This window comes from Babylonia areolata, chromosome 19 (assembly GCF_041734735.1).
Source record: "Babylonia areolata isolate BAREFJ2019XMU chromosome 19, ASM4173473v1, whole genome shotgun sequence".
Taxonomy (NCBI): domain Eukaryota; kingdom Metazoa; phylum Mollusca; class Gastropoda; order Neogastropoda; family Buccinidae; genus Babylonia; species Babylonia areolata.
The window spans coordinates 25896215-25918528 of NC_134894.1; the positions used below are offsets into that span (position 1 = coordinate 25896215).

Here is a 22314-nt window from a genome sequence, read left to right on the forward strand (position 1 = left end):
TTTTCTTTCTTCTTTCTTCTTTTTTTCTTTTTTTTTCGCCAGCTTTTGAATAAATTAGAGTCGTTACGAATACCTTTTGCACCAGCTTTTGCGTGATGCCATTAGTTAAAAGAATCTTTTGTATCAGCTTTTGTATATATTACAGTTATTGCTTCTGCACAGTCCTCCATGAGTTATGAGTGTCTTTGTATCATGTGTGTGGTGGCCCGGTGGTAACGCCTCCCAGGAAGCGAGATAATCAGCGCATGGGATCGAATCCCACACACGGCGATATTTTCTCCACTTTCCTTGAGTGGTGGTCTGGACGCTAGTTACTGAATATGTGAGACGATAAACCAAGGTCCCATGTGTAGCTTGCATGTAGCTTACATAAAAGACCCCCTAGCAACAAAATGGCAAAATTCCGCAGAAAAATCCGTTCTGATAGTACAATACAATACAATACAATACAATACAATGCAATACAATTGCCTAGTGTTCTAGAGTAAGCACTGACTGAAGTTGGTATGAATGCCATTTGCACCAGCTTTCGTGTAGACTGCTTTTGGAATACATGTAGGTCTAAAGTTTTCCAGCATTGTTCCCGTTTGTTCTGTATACTTCGCTGCACAGAATCGTGTGCCCGATCTCTGATATATGTCAGTGACACATGTTCTTATTCGACATGAAATACAGTGTTGGGTTTCTGAGTCTTTAGGCAGAACCTGATCATAATTATCAAGTGGCGGCGGCCGACCTGGAAGCAAGTGTCCGTGGGTTCGCGTCCTGTATACAGCGGAGGCAGGTGGCAGAGTGGTTAAGACGCTCAGCTGCCAATATAGAGAGTCTGTGAGGGTCTGGGTTCGAATCCCGCTCTCACCCTTTCTCCCAAGCCATATTTGACTGGAAAATCAAACTGAGCGTCTAGTATTTCGGATGAGACGATAAACCGAGGTCCCACGCACTTGGCGCACTGAAGAAAGAACCCATGGCAACGAGAGTCTTGTCCTCTGGCAAAATTGTGTAGATGAAATCCACTCTGTTAAGTACACAAATCATAAGCATGCACTCAAGGCCTGACTAAGCCCGTTGGGTTATGGTGCTGGTCAGGCATCTGCTTTGCAGACGCGGTGTAGCGTATATGGATTTGTCTGAACGCATTGACGCCTCCTCGAGAAACTTGAGAAACTTGACAACAACGGACAATACAATGCATGGTGATCGACTGGAAAAGAAAGTCTTCTCTACACAATACGTTAATTTAGCGGCGTGAGTGCCAGGACAGCATACTGTTTATTCTGGAACTGTGGGCTCCAGGCTTTCTTCTCTAGACAACACGTTAAGTTAGCGATGTCAGTGCCAGGACAACATACTGTATATTCTGGAACTGTGGGCTCCAGGCTTTCTTCTCTAGACAACACGTTAATTTAGCGATGCCAGTGCCAGGACAGCATAGTGTTAAATCTGGAACTGTGGGCTCCAGGCTTTCTTCTCTAGACAACAAGCTAAGTTAGCGATGTCAGTGCCAGGACAGCATACTGTTTATTCTGGAACTGTGCGCTCCAGGCTTTGGCGCTGTCTCGGAAGAAGGACATCGAGCAGATGAAAATACGGCGTCTGGAGAAACACCAAATACACGCTGATGATGTTCGCATCAAAAGGTCGGAACCACGTGTGTGTGTGTGTGTGTGTGTGTGTGTGTGTGTGTGTGTGTGTGTGTGTGTGTGTGTCTGTAAGTGCACGTGTGTGTATGTGCGTGTGTGTGTCGGGGGGGAACGGGGTGTAAGTGTATGTGTATGTAAGTATATATATATATATATATATATATATATATATATATATATATTATATGATATGTGTGTGTGTGTGTGTGTGTGTGTGTGTGTGTGTGTGTGTGTGTGTGTGTGTGTGTTTATGCATGTACGACATGTTGAAAATAAAACATTAGAGTAGCTTTGTTTTAGATTGTGTGTTAGTGCGTGCGTGCGCGCGCGCGCGCGTGTGTGTGTGTGTGTGTGTGTGTGTGTGTGTGCATTACTGCAGTCACGCTTACACGTGTATATGTATTTATCCATGCAATCATGCTTGCGCTTGCATGTGTGTGCGTGTGTGCGTGTGTGTGTGTGTGTGTGTGTACGCGCAAGCGTGCGTGTGTGTGTGTTTGTTTGTGTGTGTGTGCGTGTGTTCCCCACTTCTGGGTTGCAGAGGCGAGAAAGATGCTGAGAAAATGGAAAGGAATTTGGTCCTCATACGAGAAGAAGACGAGAAGTATGCCAGGTACCTGAAATCGAAAGTGAAATACATGTAACCACTGCCCCCATTGTTTCCGTTCATTTCTATGAAATCGAAAGTGAAATACATGTAACCACTGCCCCCATTATTTCTGTTCATTTCTATGAAATCGAAAGTAAAATACGAGTAACCACTGCCCCAATTGTTTCTGTTCATTTATATCGGAATGATTGTGTTCTATGTGAAACATGATACCACTTTATTTCTCTCTCTCTCTCTCTCTCTCTCTCTCTCTCTCTCTCTCTCTGTCTGTCTCCCTGGCTCGCTCTTACACTGTCTTTTTATCTCTTTCTCTCTATGACTCTATATGTTTTCCTTTCGCGTTCTGATTTTTGTTCTCTCCCTCAGTCTCTGTCTGTTTGTCTGTCAGTTTCAATATCTGTGTCTCTTCCACCGGTGAAGTTCATCGCCTCACTTCCCAATTGCATGTGCCTCTCTTCCTGTTTTTTCCCCCTTTTGTGTCTATCATTTTTCTCATTATATGTTTTTCATTTTTTGTTCCTCTTTTTTTTCCCCATTTCTTTCTCTCTTATCTGTTTTCACTTTTCTTCTTTTCACAAAGAAATAATGATTATCTTTCCCCCCCAAAATAAATTGGTCGAGGCATTTTGGCCAGATCTTATTTGGAGGAAGCTCGAAGGCTTTGATTCTGGAATAGGCGTTGTTTTGATTTTGTCTTGGTTGACTGGTTAATTGAGTGGGTGATTGCATCGTTTGTGGATTGTTGCACGCTTGTTTCATTCTGTGTTGCTCGTTACGCTCGTTTGTGTGATTGTGTGTTTCTTGGGTTTTTTTTTTGGATAGCGCACCGGCATTTTAATTGGTTTGCCATGGCTGGAAGGCCGTTCTTCTAAATTTTAAGCGGATTTAATCAGATTAATGATAACCTTTTTGTTGTTGGTGTTGGTGAGACAAACGTTTGTCTTGATGTGAGAACATTCTGGCTCGATTGCGCTCTGTTAAGATGTTCTTCCTGCTTGTTTGGTATACCCTGACTGGCTTACATCTTGCTGAATTGCTTCCATTTGACTCCCCCCCCCCCCCCCTGCCAAGTCCTTGCCATAATTTTGATCGTTTGATTTGAGAAAAGTGGTGACGTGGAAATAATGAACTGGCCCGATTTGCATTGTATTTTATTGTGCTGGATTTGCCTTCAGAAAGCCTCTTTTGTCAGGGACTGTTCCGCATTGCATTGCACTGCCATATCCTGTGTCGTAAGCCATTGTGTTTTCTTTGGGGTGGTGGGATGGAAGGGCGGCTAACCTACCGTTGTGTCACACGTATCGTATCATATCATATCGTATTGTAGTTCAGTGTTTTACGATACATAACTCTGCATTGCAGTTGTGTCTTTTTCCCATGTGCACGTGTGTATGTGTGTGTGTGTGTGCGTGCGTGCATGCGCGCACGCGTGTGTGTGTGTAAGAGAGAGAGAAAGGGATAGTAAGTGTGTGTTAATGAGTGAATGAGTAAGTGTGCATGCCTGTGAGTGAGTGAGTGTGTGTGTGTTTGTGTTTGTGTGTGTGTGTGTGTGTGTGTGTGTGTGTGTGTGTGTGTGTGTGTGTGTGATAGATATGTATTTTGGAACTGAATTCAGTGGAATAAACATCCTGAAAATTCCACGAAACGACACGTAAGTAACTCTGCCCAGCGTATCCACAAACACATACACACACACACACACACACACACACACACACACACACACACACACACACACACACACACACCACTGCTCTTTTGATTTAGCAACGTGTCTTTATTAAACGAAAAACAAAAACAAAACCATTTCGGTTCAGTTTCTGTACATAGAACCAGGTATAAGACACAATCCCCCACAGACAATCATTGTCAATGGTCTCGGAACATTTTGTTTGTTGTAGTTTTGAACACACACGTTTTCTGCTTCGTTTTGTGCTCATGGGAACTGCATACAAATTTAAGAGGAAAAAAAGACGAAAAAAGAGCACAGTCCTGCCATCAGTGATAGTAACATAAATCAGTTAAAAAAAAAACAATGATGAAAAAATCAATAAGGCTAACAACCGACACAGAAACGGGATTACATAAAAGCTGTCTGTCTCTGCCATTATATTCTTACGCCTTTGTTTCTATATGTCTCAGAGAATAAAAGAAGAAGAAGAAAGAAAATGAAAAACGGGAGGGGTTAGATGTGTGTGGGGAAGCATGTGATATCGATGAGTTTCAGTTTCAGTGATATCAATGAATGCATTGTTGAACAACATTATTTACAATTCATGTTCATTTAACTGACTCGCAAACTGAACCTTTTTATTTTATTTTATTTTATTTTATTTTAATTTTTTGGTCAGTGACTGTAAAAACAATCTGAATTCTGTGTCTTTCTTTAGGAAATGAGTTGTGTTGGGGGTTTCGTGTGCGTGGAGTTTGGGGGTGGTGGGTGGTCAAGGAGATAGGTACACATTCCATTTTGTGTTGTGTTCTAAAGATGTTGTGTCAACAATTATTTATTTATTTATTTATTTATTTAATTATTTATTTATTTATTTATTTATTTATTCATGTAAGCTTATCTATTATTTATTCACCTTTATTTTATTTTTATTATTATTTTTATTTATTTATTTTTTTCTCAAGACCTGACTAAGCGCGTTGGGTTACGCTGCTGGTCAGGCATCTCCTTGGCAGATGTGGTGTAGCGTATATGGATTTGTCCGAACGCAGTGACGCCTCCTAGAGCTACTGAAACTGAAACTGAAACTGTGTCAACAGACCCTTTAGGATTGTTGTGACATCGAAACGAGTCATTCAGTACTGAATCTGAAATATTCGAACGCACAGTGTTGCACAGACTCCAATCCCCCGCCCTCCACCCCTCCCTATCCCCTTCTGTCTCCCTCACTCCCCCGTAAGCCAGTGTGCACGTGTATCTGTGAGCTTGTGGTAAGAAAAAAAGACTCACACACACACACACACACACACACACACCGTTGGTAGACAGACTTTAAAAAAAAAATGGAGATACGTACACCTAAAAATGTGCAGCCATTTCAAATCGGAAAAGCAAAATAAGTGACTATCGCAATATCAATGTGGAGAACACCCAAATCAACGTGAAAAAGTGCAAAAAATGCAAAACAAGACAAATATCATAGATGTTCGCACGATAATGGTTTTGCATTAATCAAGCATTGAAGGCATGGCGAATATCACTGAGGGCAAAAAGGAAGGGATAAAAAAAGAAAATGAAAGAAAAAAATGACAACTATTATTCAAAATTTTTTTTTCCAGAATGTACAGAAAAGTGAGTGATTGAATAGAGTTTGTTGTTTTTTGTGGGGTTTTGTGTTTTTTAGTACAGGGAATGAGTCTAGAGCGTGGGGCAAATAGGGGAGGGGGGGATGAGTCTAGAGCGTGGGGCACATAGGGGAGGGGGGGGATGAGTTTAGAGCGTGGGGCAAATAGGGGAGGGGGGGGATGAGTCTAGAGCGTGGGGCAAATAGGGGAGGGGGGGATGTCTAGAGCGTGGGGCAAATAGGGGAGGGGGGGATGAGTCTAGAGCGTGGGGCAAATAAGGGAGGGGGGGATGAGTCTAGAGCGTGGGGCACATAGGGGAGGGGGGGTGAGTCTAGAGCGTGGGGCAAATAGGGGAGGGGGGGATGAGTCTAGAGCGTGGGGCAAATAAGGGGAGGGGGGGATGAGTCTAGAGCGTGGGGCAAATAGGGGAGGGGGGGATGAGTCTAGAGCGTGGGGCAAATAGGGGAGGGGGGGGATGAGTCTAGAGCGTGGGGCAAATAGGGGAGGGGGGGATGAGTCTAGAGCGTGGGGCAAATAAGGGGAGGGGGGATGAGTCTAGAGCGTGGGGCAAATAGGGGAGGGGGGGGATGAGTCTAGAGCGTGGGGCAAATAGGGGAGGGGGGATGAGTCTAGAGCGTGGGGCAAATAGGGGAGGGGGGGATGAGTCTAGAGCGTGGGGCAAATAGGGGAGGGGGGGATGAGTCTAGAGCGTGGGGCAAATAAGGGAGGGGGTGGGTGGAAACACAACAGATGAGGAGAGAACTCAGGTGCGGAGAATGAAGGAGAGAAAAAAAAAAACGCAATGGATGGACAGAGATTGACTGGGGCAGAAAATCAAACAACAGAGACAAACACCAATAAAGTTTTATCATCGGATTCAATTGTAGATACACACAGAACCCAGACTCTCGCGCCTGATGATGAACGACCAGTTTCCAGCATCAAGAGTGTGGAGAACATATTCTTATTCTAAACATTCGAAATATTGTATAATAAGTCTTCAACAAGGTTGTCGAGCGTTTATTATCACGATAAACAAACCAAAGAACCAATGTCATGATTGTTTTAGTTGCTCATGATATTCCCTTTCTTTGACAAACATACAGTGTGTATTCTCTGCAGTTGTAGCTGGTGATCAAACAAAAATAGTTATGATAACAATGATAATAATCATAATAACGATGATAATAACGATAATAATAATAATAATAATAATAATAATAACGACGACAATGCCAGCAAGAGCTTCAACTCCAAACTGTTGAAAGACTGTGTACAAACACCTCCATTCACTCAACACAGGGCTGGCATGTGGAGGGAGAAAGGGGTAACGCGAAAGAATCCTTATCACTTTACATAAACCCACTGCTGTTTTGACGGATGAAAGATTGAGTGGTTTAAGCAAATGCTTATCGGTTACACAAAACACACACACACGCACACACACACACACACACACACACACACACACACACACACACACACACACACACACATGTATGTATCCCCTTTCGAATTAAAAAAAAATTAAAAAGCAGCATTATCTTGCTTGCTCTGTATATCTGTCTGTTACTCTGTCTGAAAAGACAAATTATCGCACGCATACATGCATCTATGCATACACACATACATATATACTTACGCACATGTACATACATACATTACATACATACATACGAGTACATACATACTGACTGACTGACTGACTGACTGAATGAATGAATGAATGAATGAATCACTTATGTGCATTCATATGCATTTATATTCATGTTTATCCGGGTGTTTGGGGGATTTAAGTGGCATTTAAACTTGTCAAACGTATCCACCAAGGTCTAGTGAAGGAAGGGGTAGTTGGGGGGGGGGGGGGGGGGGGGGTGAGGGGTAAATATCGCTGTTTAACCCTAGGACCCAGACCTGTGGGACCCGGACCTGTAGGACCCGGACCTGTGGGACCCGGACCTGTGGGACCAGGACCTGTGGATGCTCGTCTCCTGCCACTGTCAGTCGGTCACTTTTACCACAAAGCTGCCTCCCTTCATTCTTCCCCCAGTCAAAAAAAGGATTTCACGGCGCCCCGGTGACGGCGGGTAAATGTTGTCAGGCCCCTTCCGACTCCAAGATATATCCTCCTAACCCGATCCTCCCCATCCAAAGAAAAAGACCCCACCCCCCACCCCTGTACTCCCCCACCGCCCCCCTTACTCTCATCACCTCTTTCAGGCAAGAGTGAAGAGTGGCAGTGGAGCGAGTGAGCCAGATCAGACAAAGGGGGGGGGGGGGGGGGCGGAGGGGGGGGGGGGAGCGAGAGTGGTGGTGGTGGTGGGATGTGGCGGGGGAGGGGGGAACGAGAGTGGTGGTGGTGGTAGTGGGATGTAATGGGGAGGGAGGGGGCCCGGACACAGACCCAGGACACGCTGGGGCAGCAAATGCCATAATCATCTGGAGGGAGATTTGTCTTGATGGAACGGGTATCAGCCAGCACTTTGAAGGAAGGAAGGAAGGCTCTGCTGGCTAGAGACAAATGGACACACTCTTCCCTCCATCCTCGTCAAAGTCCTCGAGAGCGGAGTTTAATTTAACGACGATCTATTGGCTGACGTCCTTAAGGTCAGGTTGTTCAGGGCTGAGGTCCTGGACCTCAAAGACCCAGTAGGGGGGCTACGTGTAGTAAGCAGGCTCATGTGCATTTCACTTTCCCGTCGTAGAGGTGGCTTTAAAGATCTCATGTCTCTCTTTAGGTTAATGGACTGTCATGGTTCTTATTTTTCTTTCGGCTAACCAGCTATATTCTTGAGGCAGTTGTTTTGTTTTGTTTTTTCCTCGGTGTAGGGGAGAGAGAGAGAGAGAGAGAGAGAGAGAGAGAGAGAGAGAGAGAGAGAGGGAAGAGAGAGAGAGAGAGAGAGGAAGAGAGAGAGAGAGAGAGGGAGAGAGAGAGAGAGAGAGCGGTGGCATGAACGATTTGGTTAAGGTGAATGGTTTTCTCATTCTGGCCGACCAGCAATATTCCTGAGGCAGTTTTTCTTCAAGGAGCAGGATGGAAGGAGAGAAGAAGAAGAAGAAGAGAGAGAAAGAGAGAGACAGACAGACATACATACAAACAGACAGACAGAGACCATGGTTAAAGGGTTGGGATGAGAACTACAAGCAAAGAGGGAATGGCAGTGATGACAGAGGAACAGATTAACTGCAGCGACCTTTTCAACTTGTCGACTTTTCACGTCTGAAAACACACACACACACACACACACACACACACACACACACACACACACACACACACACACACACACACACACACACACACACACACACACACACACACACACACACACACACACACACACACACACACACACACACACACACACACACGTACACCCACTCCACGCCCACACATATAAACACGGACACACAAACCAAACCCACAGACACACATACACACAGACACAGACACAGATACACAGACACACACACTCCATGAATAAAAGATACACCATAAATTTCTTCAAAGTTCTTTTCTACTGATTTTTCACACACACACACACACACACACACACACACACACACACACACACACACACACACACACACACACACACACACACTCGAACATTAAAAGACACGCCATAAACCTCTAGGTTTTGAGAAATTTCGTACTCTCAGCAAGATCACAGAAAGCCACGAGTACATGTGCGTGGGCCCATGAGTAAACGAGAGAGGGGAAAGAAGAAAGCAAAGAAAGAAAGAAGAGATAGTGAATGAGAAAAAAGAGACAGACAAAATGAGACAGAGATGAGGATCAGGTATGGGGAATGGCGATGAGTATTTATCTTATCTTATTATAGTTTGATATATATGTATGTAAGTGTCTATCTATCTATCTGTCCGTCTATCTATCCATCTATATACATATATATTTCTATCTATCTATCTATTATCTATTCATTTGATCTGTTCGCATTAAAAAAAAAAAATCAGATAATATAGGCCCACAATGCTTTTCCGTTGTTCTGTTTCTTTCTGATTACGTTCGCTGGTTTGAGCTATAGATTTCTCTCTCTCTCTCTCTCTCTCTCTCTCTCTCTCTCTCTGTCTGTCTGTCTGTCCGTCTCTCTCTGCTACCCTGCCTCTCTGCTCTGTCCCCATTTCTCTCTCTCTCTTTCTTTCTTTCTCCCCGTTGGCACTGGGATTAACAGCGATGTGTTGTGTTTAAAGGAACTGATTTAAATTCAGGTGGATCAGGTTAGTGATAGTGTTTTCGTGCACATACGTCTAGAAGAGATTTGCCAGATGCGCTGATTTAAAACTGGCTTTAAATAGAAACGAAATCATGGAACTGAATGCAAAAACAGAGAGGAGGAGAGATGGGGTCAGAGAAGCAAGGAAGCAGAGAGAGACACACACAGAGCGGGGGCACGAGGATCGTCAGCTCCAGAAATAGCTAGCGCTCTTGGAAAGAAATCCGATTGTCCTCCAAAGTTCACAAAGTCACCAGGGCTCAATGCCTGATCCGTTGTGCACAAAACAAAAATAACAACAAAAAAAAACATTCGTGATTCATGTTCAGAAGAGACATTCGTCAATGGTCGGTTTGTGTAATGTTTGTCGTGCTGTGGAGAAAACAAAACTTCATCTTAAGTTAAATCTAAACAGCTCAGTAAAGACGTATAGCTTGTCCTTGTGCATGAAATATACGTTTCAGAGAGCTGAGTTTTTCCATCGTCAGCCTCAGTAAGTTGAAGTCCCTCATCAAGGCATTTACAGCGTCTACAACACGCAGGGACGACAACCACATGTTACCCAACGAGGTTTGGCGCCAGTCCAAAAATACTGACCAATCACACGTACCGAAAAGTGAAGTTTGTGTCAAACCTTCCTGTCCCTGTAGAATGGGAGACCAAACAGCGGAGCACATTCTCCAGAACTGCCCTCTTTAGAAACAGGCAAGACAAAAAAAGTGTAGCGCTCCAGTTATTACCAAACTATATGGCAACCACGAAGAGCTGGAGAAAACATCATCATTGATCGCCAGAGCTGGACTGATGGCGCAGCTGTGGACGCCAAGAAGAAGAAGAAGTAAGAAGAAAGCTGAAGTTTCGCAATTGTTATCGCTATTTTTAAAGTCCATTGTCAGTGTTTCATTATGCTTGTTTCATTTATTGAATTGAGGTTGAATGTACACATATTGCTGTTGTGTCCTCTACAACCCAAAATGGTTAAGGAAACTAGAACTTTTGTAATCTTTGAAAATAAACCCGAAAGATAAAAAAAAAAAAAGAAAGAAAGAAACTAATGAACTAAGGAATGAAGGAAGCAAACAGGGAAAACAACGACAACAAAAAAGAAACGATAAAAAGAAAGAAAAAAAACAAAAACAACACACACACACACAAAAAACACCCCAACAACCACAGACCACTTCGTGTCGTAGTCGTGTCGTAGAAAAGTGAGACCAATAGATTCGGTCTAGTTTCAGTTTCAGTTTCAAGGAAATGTCAAAGCGTGATGACTTATCTTTATGCACCAAACAAACATATCTGATGTATGTGACCGTTTGTTTTTTGTTTTTTTTTTTCCTTCTAAGTATTGGAGTTGATTGTTAGGCATTGCGATATCATTTTAAGTATTTTAATATTTGTCCTGATTACGTGTTGGGATAATATGAAATGTGCATTGCTTTGATTACGTATTGTGATGATATGAAATGTGCATGTAGTATTTGTGTAATTACGCATTGTGATCATATGAAATGTGCATTGTAGTATTTGTGTTAATTACGTATTGTGATAATATGAAATGTGCATTGTAGTATTTGTGCTAATACGTATTGAGATAATATGAAATGTGCATTGTAGTATTTGTGTTAATTACGTATTGTGATAATATGAAATGTGCATTGTAGTATTTGTGTTAATTACATATTGTAATAATATGATGTGTGCATCGTTGTATTTGTGTTAATTACATATAGTGGTGATGTGAAATTTGCATTGTACTATATGTGTTAATTACGTATTGTGATAATATGAAATGTGCATTGTAGTATTTGTGCTAAATACGTATTGTGATATGAAATGTGCATTGTAGTATTTGTGCTAAATTAGTATTGTGATATGAACTGTGCATTGTAGTATTTGTGTTAATTACGTATTGTGATGATATGAAATGTGCATGTAGTATTTGTGTTAATTAAATATTGAGATAATATGAAATGTGCATTGTAGTATTTGTGCTAATTACGTATTGTGATAATATGAAATGTGCATTGTAATATTTGTGTTAATTACGTATTGTGATAATATGAAATGTGCATTGTAGTATTTGTGTTAATTACGTATTGTGGTGATGTGGAATGTGCATTGTAGTATTTGTGTTAATTACGTATTGAGATAATATGAAATGTGCATTGTACTATATGTGTTAATTACGTATTGTGATCATATGAAATGTGCATTCTAGTATTTGTGCTAATTACATATTGTGATATTATGAAATGTGCATTCATTGTAGTATTTGTGCTAATTACGTATTGTTATCACATGAAATGTGCATCATTTAGGTGTCGTGATGAATGATATGCATGATCAGTGTGAAGAAGTGTATGGACATTGCTGGGTGTGTCTGAGCACACTTTAGTGTTTGGTTGTGTGTCTATGCGGGGTTTTGGATGTTAGATATTTCATTTCGGTGTTTAAATGCATGTTTTACTTGTTGGTTTTTGTTGTTTAGTTTAGTTTTTCATTGCACGGCGCAGTTGAGCATGTTTAGCATCGAAAGGTGCTATATGAATTGAGTTATTATTCTGATGATGATGATGATGATGATGATTTTTTAATCTTTATTATTATCAGTAGTAGTAGTAGTAGTAGTAGTAGTAGTAGTGATGGTAGCAGCAGCAGCAGTAGCAGTAGTAGTAGTATGAGAGAGAGACAGAGAGAGGATGCCAGGTCTACACATTCACTCAACAGCACTGATCAGGCCTTGAGAAAGAAAGCCATGATCTCACAAAGTTTTGAGAAAACGTTACTGAGGAACCAAAAAACAAAAAACCAAAAAAACAAAAAAACAAACAACAACAAAAAACAAAATACCCCAAACCCGATATTTTACAACCTTGCTCAAATAAGTTTCCTGAAATCTCATCTGACATCGCGGCTTAACGACGGATTTCCTCATGGACAAAACACGGCCATGGAAACTGGACGGGTTGAATTGTGTGTGTGTTCCTTCTTCTTCGTCTGGTAATGTATCACCGGTAATTTTGTTTTTCGCCTGGGCTTTTAATACTGTTGATTGTTTGTTGAAGTTGTTGAAGAGAGATACTTAGAGAGTTTAGGAGAAAGAAGAGAGACAGACAGACAAACAGACAGTGACACAAAGAGACAGACAGAGACACAGGGACACAAACCAAAGAGAGAGAGAGAGGAGGGGGGGGGAGTAAAACAGACAGACAGAAAGACAGACAGACAGATAGAACGGAAGGAGGGATGGATGTCGGGACTTTTACAAGAGTACCCTTTTTTATGACACACAGTATTCCCAGCCGGTGATTATTCAAAAGGTGACAACCCCTCCCTCAGTTCGTTGACCCCAGTGATTAACAGTTATTCAGGGAAAAAACAAGTTACTCTCAGACATCAAGCAGGAAGATATTTGCCTTTTATATCTTATCCGTCTGGTATATTTAGCAAGACCTCCAGCTGATCTGAGATAGGCATCCGCCCTAGGCATAAAAAAAAGCGGAGAAGACGATTAACAACGCAGAAAGAAAAAGAAACAGAGGACGTGAAAAAGTACGGGTACGGCAAGACGAGACAGAAAGGGAAACAGTGTGAAACAGATTGGAAGAAGAAGAAGAGGAGGAGGAGGAAGCAGAAGAAGAAGAGGGGGAGGAGGAGGAGGAGGAGGAGGCGGAGGAGAAAGAAGAAGAAGAAGTAGTAGTAGTAGTAGAAGAAGAAGAAGAAGGAGGAGGAGGAGGAAGAGGAGGAAGATGAAGAAGAAGAGACCGAACGAGAGATAGACGGATAGGCAGACAGACAGACAGACAGACAAACATACAGAGACAGACAGAGGGACAAACAGATAGAGACAGATACACAGAAAGACGTTGCGAGACTGACCGAGACACAGAGAAGAGAGAGACAGAGACATAGAGACACAGAGACAGACAGTAAAGAAAACACAGACAGACAGACAGACAGAAGGAGATATAGAAACAGAGAGACCGAGAAAAACAGAGACGAAGAGACAGAGAGATCAGATCAGAAGCAGCAGATATGACAGATGCTACATGAAATAACAAGATTTCTCATCAAAGTTTACAAAGTCGCCACAGTTCTGTGTAAGACTTGTCTATCGCAGATACAAATAAACTATGATAGATAAATTAAAAAAAATTCAAGTCGCAGCTATAAAAGGTCACGTGCCAGAAGAAAGAAAAAAAAGACAAAAATGCAAAGTAAACTATGTAGGGAAAGTGAAGTTATTAAGAGTACAGTGAAATGAAGGAAAAATATTTTTTTTAAAGACATATTTAAGTCAAATGGTACACGCTGTATGAAATACCGATTCCAGGATAATCATAGTTTGGTTGTCATTGTTAATGTGTCTCTTTGTTTGTTTGTTTGCTTGCTTGCCTTCAGTCAGCAGCTGTGTTATTTTCTCTCTAGATATCTGACATAATTATTCTGATTCTTCACAATAATCAATTGAGACAGTAGTCTGATGATGTGTTCGCTTTTTGACAAGTGATTAGCGAATACATTTTGTAATATTTTCTTTTTTTTTCTTTTTTTTCAAAACGTCAGCAACAGTCTTTCCGTTAGTATGAATGTCTCAGAATTACAACCTCCTTCTTTATGGCTGGCCCCTTTTAGAAATTCACACTAAAATCCAACACACACACACACACACACACACACACACACACACACACACACACACACACACACACACACACACACAAAGAACACGTGCGGACAAACGCGTGGGCGAATCAGAATGACTCATTATGTTTGCACAGGTAAGAAAAGAAAAAGAAAGGACTGAATACTTAAGCATTCAGATATGATTGTCGTCAGTTTTAGTACAAGTGTTTAGCAATGTTCTTCAAATTAAAAGGAAGTCAGTTGTATCTTTGTGTGTCGTACCACCAAGACTTTGACAGGCAAATCGATGGATTGGTTGGCGGCGGTACATATGTGAATATGTAAAAAAAAAAAAAAGGGGGGGGGGGGGGGGGGGGGATATTTTGACAAAACAGACAACGAAGTGTACTCTAACAACAAAAATGAACCAATGATAAACCCAATATTAGCACAATCAACATACTTCAAAGTGGTGTATACAGAGAAAGCCAAAAGAAAAAATCGTCATCAATGTACAGGATAACATTGTTACAAGGAGAACCACCAACATCACCTGAAGTCAAAGTACCACAGAATGCAGTGAAAAAAAACAACCCTTTCCCCAAAACAAAGACCACCTCTCGACGTGAACAAACTTTGATCAATGGATGCACGCATGTCAGTCTCTCCATGTCCTCACAGGGTAAAAAAGATAACATACACACACACGCACACACATACATGCACACGCACACATATTGGTACACCTTTCCTTATAAACACGCACACACACACACGCACACACCACGCGCACACACACACACACACACACACACGCACACACGCACATATACACATGGCAATCACCATTCCCAAACCTACAACATCGCACATACCACCTCCCATCCCTCTCATCCTTCATCTCCACCCCGTCACAATTACACACACCATCCCCACCCCCTTTTCACACACTTCCCCAATGTCCCTTTAAGCCCCACTCCAGACACTTCGTTTTTAGATTTCCTCCTCTTGCATACTGTCAGTCTTCACGGCATCAGTGACTCTCCACCTGGAGCGAGACACCTCCTTGGCGCTGGTTCTCCGAAGGCTGTTGAAGCGCCGGGAGGCTAACTTGAGGAGGGGGATGCTCACCTGTCCGTTGGTGCTGGCACCATTTCCGGTTCCGTTCATCAGTTCCGGTTGGCCGTTTCCGTTGAGCTCCGTGTTCATCGCGGCTGGGCTGCCGCCCGCTTTCTGTGGTTAACGGAGAGCACAAGGGAGGGTGATTATGATGGGAAGAATGTTTTGTGATGTCGTTTTTGTCGTCGTAGTTGTTGTCGTGGAAGTCCTCGTCGTCGTCGTATGACATGATTATCATCGGTAAACAACAACCGTCACATCTGCATGGTCCCATCATCATCATCACCGCTATAATCACCATCAGCATCATCACCATCATCATCATCGTCGTCGTCGTAGTCACCATCAACAACAACAGATTATTCAGCTCTCAAAGTAACTGACACACTAAAACAGATATTAGGCTTCTGGTAATTACACACACACACACACACACACACACACACACACACACACACACACACACACACACACACACACACACACACACACACACACACACACACACACACACACACACACACACACACACACACACACATCTGATTCAGTTTTAATCTTCTGTTGGAACATGGCGGATATCGATTGACACATGCCCGTTATTAATCGTGAAATAATGCTTATAACCTGCATTTTCATCAATATAAAAAACAAAACAAAACATGTAATAGAAAATGCTTGTTTTATACACGAATAAGAAATGAAAATGAAAAAGACAATGAGAGTCAAATTCAGTACATGATCTAGCTCTTTTTAAAACTGCAAATGTTCTTTCCCGTGGTCGACAATATACGACACACTACTGTCTCGTAAGAACGAACGGGTAGGTAAAGTCTAAGAGACGCACATAAAAGAAAGTAAGATAAGGATATTCAAGAGCACATGCAAAGATAAGACATCAGGGAAAATAAGGACAACGGCAGCCGCAAAAGGAATCATACTCACATGCAATGGGAATATGAAAAAGAAGAAGAAAAGATACAAAAAAGAAGAAGAGAAAACACAGCAAAGACGGACGCCTTTCTTTTTGGGTGTATGGGTGGTGGGGGTAGGCTGTCAATCATTCAATGGCTATACATTCATGTCAGGGTTAAAGTTCAAAATTACATAATCTGCACCAAAATGAGCAAGAGAGAACGAGAGAGAACTCAGAACTCAAAACCTTATTGCTCATGGACAGATATTATCAGCATGGCCTATTCTTCCAATCTGTCCTCGCTAATCTGGATCCAGTGCAAGGAATATGTAATTATAATAACAAGAAAATCGTACATGTATGATAAAAAGGTACATGGAAAGAGGGAGAGAGAGGGAGTAAGAGAGAACGAGAGAGAACTCAGAACTAAAAACCTTATTGCTCATGGACAGATATTATCAGCATGGCCTATTCTTCCAATCTGTCCTCGCTAATCTGGATCCAGTGCAAGGAATATGTAATTATAATAACAAGAAAATCGTACATGTATGATAAAAAAGGCACATGGAAAGAGGGAGAGAGAGGGAGAGAGAGAGAGAGAGAGAGAGAGAGAGAGAGAGAGAGAGAGAGAGAGAGAGAGAGAGAGAGAGAGATACAGACAGACAGAGACAGAGAACTGATTGGATGACTGCCAGTATGAGTTGCTGGCTGGCTGATAGACTGACTAACTGATTAACGACTGGCTGACGGACTGATTGACTGACTGACTGACTGACTAACTGGCTGACTTCATTGTTATGTTCGTAGCTTTCAGCCCAGCCGATCACACACACAGCCGGTCACACTGACTGACTGACTGGTCCGTGTTCAGAGCAAGTACCTGCCCACGCTGAGCATTAAAGATGTCCGAGAAGGAGGTCAGAGCGCTCAAGGATTTGCTCAGCCGAGGGAGGCTGGAGGTGGAGCCGTGCAGAAGGCGGTCCTGCTTCCACTGGTCAGCCTGCCGCCTCAGGGCCAACCTCACCTGGACACGTCACTTCCTTGCTGATTCAAATTACCTACAGTGATCATTAATTGATTACTGCCGTTACTTAAGGGGCTGATCTTACCTGGACATGTCATTTCCTTGCTGATTCAAGATACCTACAGTGATCATAAATTGAGTACTGCTGTCACTTAATGGGCTGACCTCACCTGGTTACGCCACTTCCTTGCTGATTCAAAATACCTACAGGCGACCATTAATTGATTATTATAGTCACTTTAAAGGGCCGACCTCACCTGGACACGTCACTTCCTTGCTGATCCAAAATACTTACAAGCGACCACTTATTGATTACTGCTGTTACTTGAGGGGCTGATCTTACCTGGACATGTCATTTCCTTGCTGATTCAAAATACCTACAAGTTACCGTTCATTACTACTATCACCTTAAGGGCGGACCTCACCTGGACATACCACTTCGTTCCTGGTATAAAACGTCTGCAGGTTCTACGGGTTATCGTCAATAACGGCTATCACTTAAAGGGTTGAACTCTTCTGGCTATGAGAAGTCATTGTCGGAATAAAGTATCTATCATTGATAATACCAATCACAAAAAGTCTGATCTCACCTTGACATGGTTCTTGGCCACTGATTCAAAACATATATATGTTACCGTTAATAACATTCCCTCTTGATCAAGAGCTGATTTCACCTGGACATAGATGTCACCCGTTGCTGATTCGAAATATATGCACCTGTCACTGAAGGACTGAAGCTCACCTGGACAAAACAATACAGGTTACCTTTGATGATATCACCACATGTCACTTAAGGGCTGATTTCACCTGGACATGGCAATACAGGTTACTGTTGACGATACCACCACCTGTCACTTAAGGGCTGATTTCACCTGGACATGGCAATACAGGTTACTGTTGACGATACCACCACTTGTCACTTAAGGGCTGATTTCACCTGGACATGGCAATACAGGTTACTGTTGACGATACCACCACCTGTCACTTAAGGGCTGATTTCACCAGGACATGGCAATACACGTTACTGTTGGAGATACCACCACCTGTCACTTAAGGACTGATTTCACCAGGACATGGCAATACACGTTACTGTTGGAGATACCACCACCTGTCACTTAAGGACTGATTTCACCTGGACATGGCAATGCAAGTTTCCCTTTACAGTACCGCCTGTCACCTGTGGGCTGTTCTTGCCTGAAAGCGTCACTTCCTTGCTGGCACAAAACATCTTCAGGTTACTGTTAATAGTAGTATACTTCCTTGTCACTTCACTGCTGGCCACAGAACATCTTCAGGTTACTGTTAACAGTAGTATACTTCCTTGTCACTTCGGGTTACTGTTAACAGTAGTATACTTCCTTGTCACGTCAGGATAATGTTACAAGTAGTATACTTCCGTGTCACTTCACTGCTGAGACAGCAGCACACCACATCCCGGGTGTATGTCAGCGACACATACCATGAGTAGGCCTACTTCACCTGGGCAAACCGTGGAACCGTTGACTATACACACACGCACACACACACACACACACACACACACACACACACACACACACACACACACATACTATCACCATCACCACCACCACCACCAACAACAACAAAAAAACCAAAAAAAAACCCACCACACGACAGTCACAAAGCGAACACAGCAATTCCAATCACCAGCATTGAATATCCATGATACATTTGCCAGAAGTGGCCTTTTTCTCGCCCCTCCCCGAGCACCCCTTGCCCCGTTATCCACTGACAGCCCTCTTCACGGGAATGACAGAGGAAAGAAGCGTGAACCCTGATGGCTTGGGTGGAGGCTGAACGCATGAGTGTAACCTCAGTTTGATTATAAGGTTGTTCACTCTTCTTTTGTTTCTTTGTTGTTGTTTTTTTCTTCTATATTTCATTTATTTGTCTATTTGTATATTTATGTACTTAATTCTTTTTTATTCTCAACTTATTTAGAAAAAAAATCTGTTATCATTTATTATCTTTAGTTATTCATTCATCAACTTTATTACTTTTCCATTTATTCGCTTTTTTTTTCAAGGCCTGACTGAGCTTCAGTTTCAGTTTCAGTAGCTCAAGGAGGCGTCACTGCGTTCGGACAAATCCATATACGCTACACCACATCTGCCAAGCAGATGCCTGACCAGCAGCGTAACCCAACGCGCTTAGTCAGGCCTTGAGACTGAGCGCGTTGGGTTAGGCATGTGCTCAGCAGATGTGGTGTAGTGTATATGGATTTGTCCGAACGCAGTGACGCCTCCTTGAGTGACTGAGCTGAACTGAACAGAGGAGATGTGGAGGGAGGAGGGGGAGGGGTAGGGAGGGGGCGGGTGAAGAGTGAAGGGAGAAGGAGGAGAGATAGGGAGAGATCAAAATATAGCGGGGATCTGAAAAAGGAGTGAAGGACGAGGAGTGCTCTGGAAAGGAATGAAGGAAGAGGAGTGTTCTGGAAAGGAATAAAGAATGAGGAGTGTTCTGGAAAGGAGTGAAGAATGAGGAGTGTTCTGGAAAGGAATGAAGAATGAGGAGTGTTCTGGAAAGGAATGAAGGAAGAAAAGTGTTCTGGAAAGGAGTGAAGGAAGAGAAGTGTTTTGGAAAGGAGTGACGGGAGAGGAGTGTTCTCGAAAGGAATAAAGGATGAGGAGTGTTCTGGAAAGGAATGAAGGATGGGGAGTGTTCTGGGAAGGAATGAAGGAAGAGGAGTGTTCTGGAAAGGAATGAAGGAAGAGGAGTGTTCTGGAAAGGAATGAAGGATGAGGAGTGTTCTGGAAAGGAATGAAGGAAGAGGAGTGTTCTGGAAAGGAATGAAGAATGAGGAGTGTTCTGGAAAGGAATGAAGGAAGAGAAGTGTTCTGGAAAGGAATGAAGGATGAGGAGTGTTCTGGAAAGGAATGAAGGATGAGGAGTGTTCTGGAAAGGAGTGAACGATTAGGAGTGTTCTGGAAAGGAGTGAAGGAAGAGAAGTGTTCTGGAAAGGAATGAAGGATGAGGAGTGTTCTGGAAAGGAATGAAGAATGAGGAGTGTTCTGGAAAGGAATGAAGGAAGAGGAGTGTTCTGGAAAGGAATGAAGGATGAGGAGTGTTCTGGAAAGGAATGAAGAATGAGGAGTATTCTGGAAAGGAATGAAGGAAGAGGAGTATTCTGGAAAGGAATGAAGGAAGAGGGGTGTTCTGGAAAGGAGTGAAGGATGAGGAGTGTTCTGGAAAGGAATGATGGAAGAGGAGTGTTCTGGAAAGGAATGAAGGAAGAGAAGTGTTCTGGAAAGGAATGAAGAATGAGAAGTGTTCTGGAAAGGAGTGAAGGATGAGGAGTGTTCTGGAAAGGAATGAAGGATGAGGAGTGTTCTGGAAAGGAATGAAGGAAGAGGAGTGTTCTGGAAAGGAGTGAAGGATGAGAAGTGTTCTGGAAAGGAATGAAGGATGAGAAGTGTTCTGGAAAGGAGTGAAGGATGAGGAGTGTTCTGGAAAGGAATGAAGGATGAGGAGTGTTCTGGAAAGGAATGAAGGAAGAGAAGTGTTCTGGAAAGGAATGAAGGATGAGAAGTGTTCTGGAAAGGAGTGAAGGAAGAGGAGTGTTCTGGAAAGGAATGAAGAATGAGGAGTGTTCTGGAAAGGAGTGAAGGATTAGGAGTGTTCTGGAAAGGAGGACGGGGGCGAGGGACGGAGGGAAGAGGAGAGGAGAGAAAGTCCGAGACAAAGCCTGGAATAAGATCTCATGAAGAAGACGGATAAACAAACAAGTGTCAGACTGATGTCAGTCAGCGCAACGGCAAGTTTGAAAAGACGTTCTTTTTTTCTTTTCTTTTCTTTTTTTTTTTTTTTTAAAGATCTTTCAAAAATGGATTCTCGAATGCTAAATCATCGGGGAATAAGAAACACTAGGGTCGGTGGGGAGACGGTGTGTGTGTGGGGGGGGAGGTCTAAGAATGAAGGAGAGGGACGGTGGTGGAGAGACAATCACAGAGAGAGAGAGAGAGAGAGAGAATGAATGAATGAATGAATGGTTTATTCATTAAAAGCCATCAACCCTAAATAATGTGTGTCAGAAAACAAACATTGGGACTGAGAAAGACAGAGAGAGATAGACAGAGACATAGACAGAGACAGAGAGACAGACAGACAGACAGACAGAAACACTGATAGAGAAATTTAAAAAAAAAAAAACAATTTGATGAAGTGGTTGTTTAAAATGTTATTTTAAAAGACCAATAAAAACACTCACGCACGATCAGGTTATCTTCTCCTTAATTCCCAAAGATTTGAAACCTGAATGAAAAGGCTAAAACCGTTCCACTAGACTTGTGTGTGTGTGTGTGATTAAACATTTTCCAATAATGCACCCATGGCGCCGATACTGTCTCTCACGGGAATGTGAGAATGATTTGCAATGTGACATTTCGTTTGTGAAGGATTAGCCTGCTATCATTGCCACACAGAATTACATGAAATAAATTAAAGCGAAAAAGGGTACAATAACATGGAAAAAAGTAAAAACGAATTAATTTGTATTAAAAAAAAAGAAAGAAAAAGAAAGGGAGCTGATATGTCAGGAATTAGTTCGTGAAATACAGGATGTAAGCTTTATATCCTGATATGATTATGTTTTCATCCTTCTTTATTTGGTCTCTTTAGAGTATTCTGAAAGGAAAAAAATCCCAAACGTCGTCAAACCATTATCGGTATAGTTAGTGATTTCTCACTGGAATACAATGTCGTTTGTTGATAATTTACAACTACCGCAACTTCTACTGTTACTACTACTGCTGCTGCTGCTAATGATGATGATCATATCAATGATCATCACCGTCGTGTTCCTGTTTCCATTTCACCGC

General features: G+C 42.4%; 1 protein-coding gene across 4 annotated transcripts in view; it reads right to left on the reverse strand.

Moving 5' to 3' along the window:
• Window positions 1-15207: 15207 nt before the first annotated feature.
• LOC143294251 (PDF receptor-like) overlaps window positions 15208-22314 on the reverse strand; it is a 261783-nt gene continuing 254676 nt past the window's right edge. For 3 of the 4 annotated variants that reach the window (XM_076605686.1, XM_076605688.1, XM_076605685.1), the window contains exons 13-14: window positions 17333-17476; window positions 15208-15650 (exon numbers count right to left, since the gene is read on the reverse strand). In XM_076605686.1, coding sequence (XP_076461801.1) covers window positions 15411-15650; window positions 17333-17476 — 384 coding nt within the window. In that variant the 3' untranslated portion in view covers window positions 15208-15410. The remainder of the gene's footprint in view (window positions 15651-17332; window positions 17477-22314) is intronic. The other variant, XM_076605689.1, reaches the window with a different exon arrangement.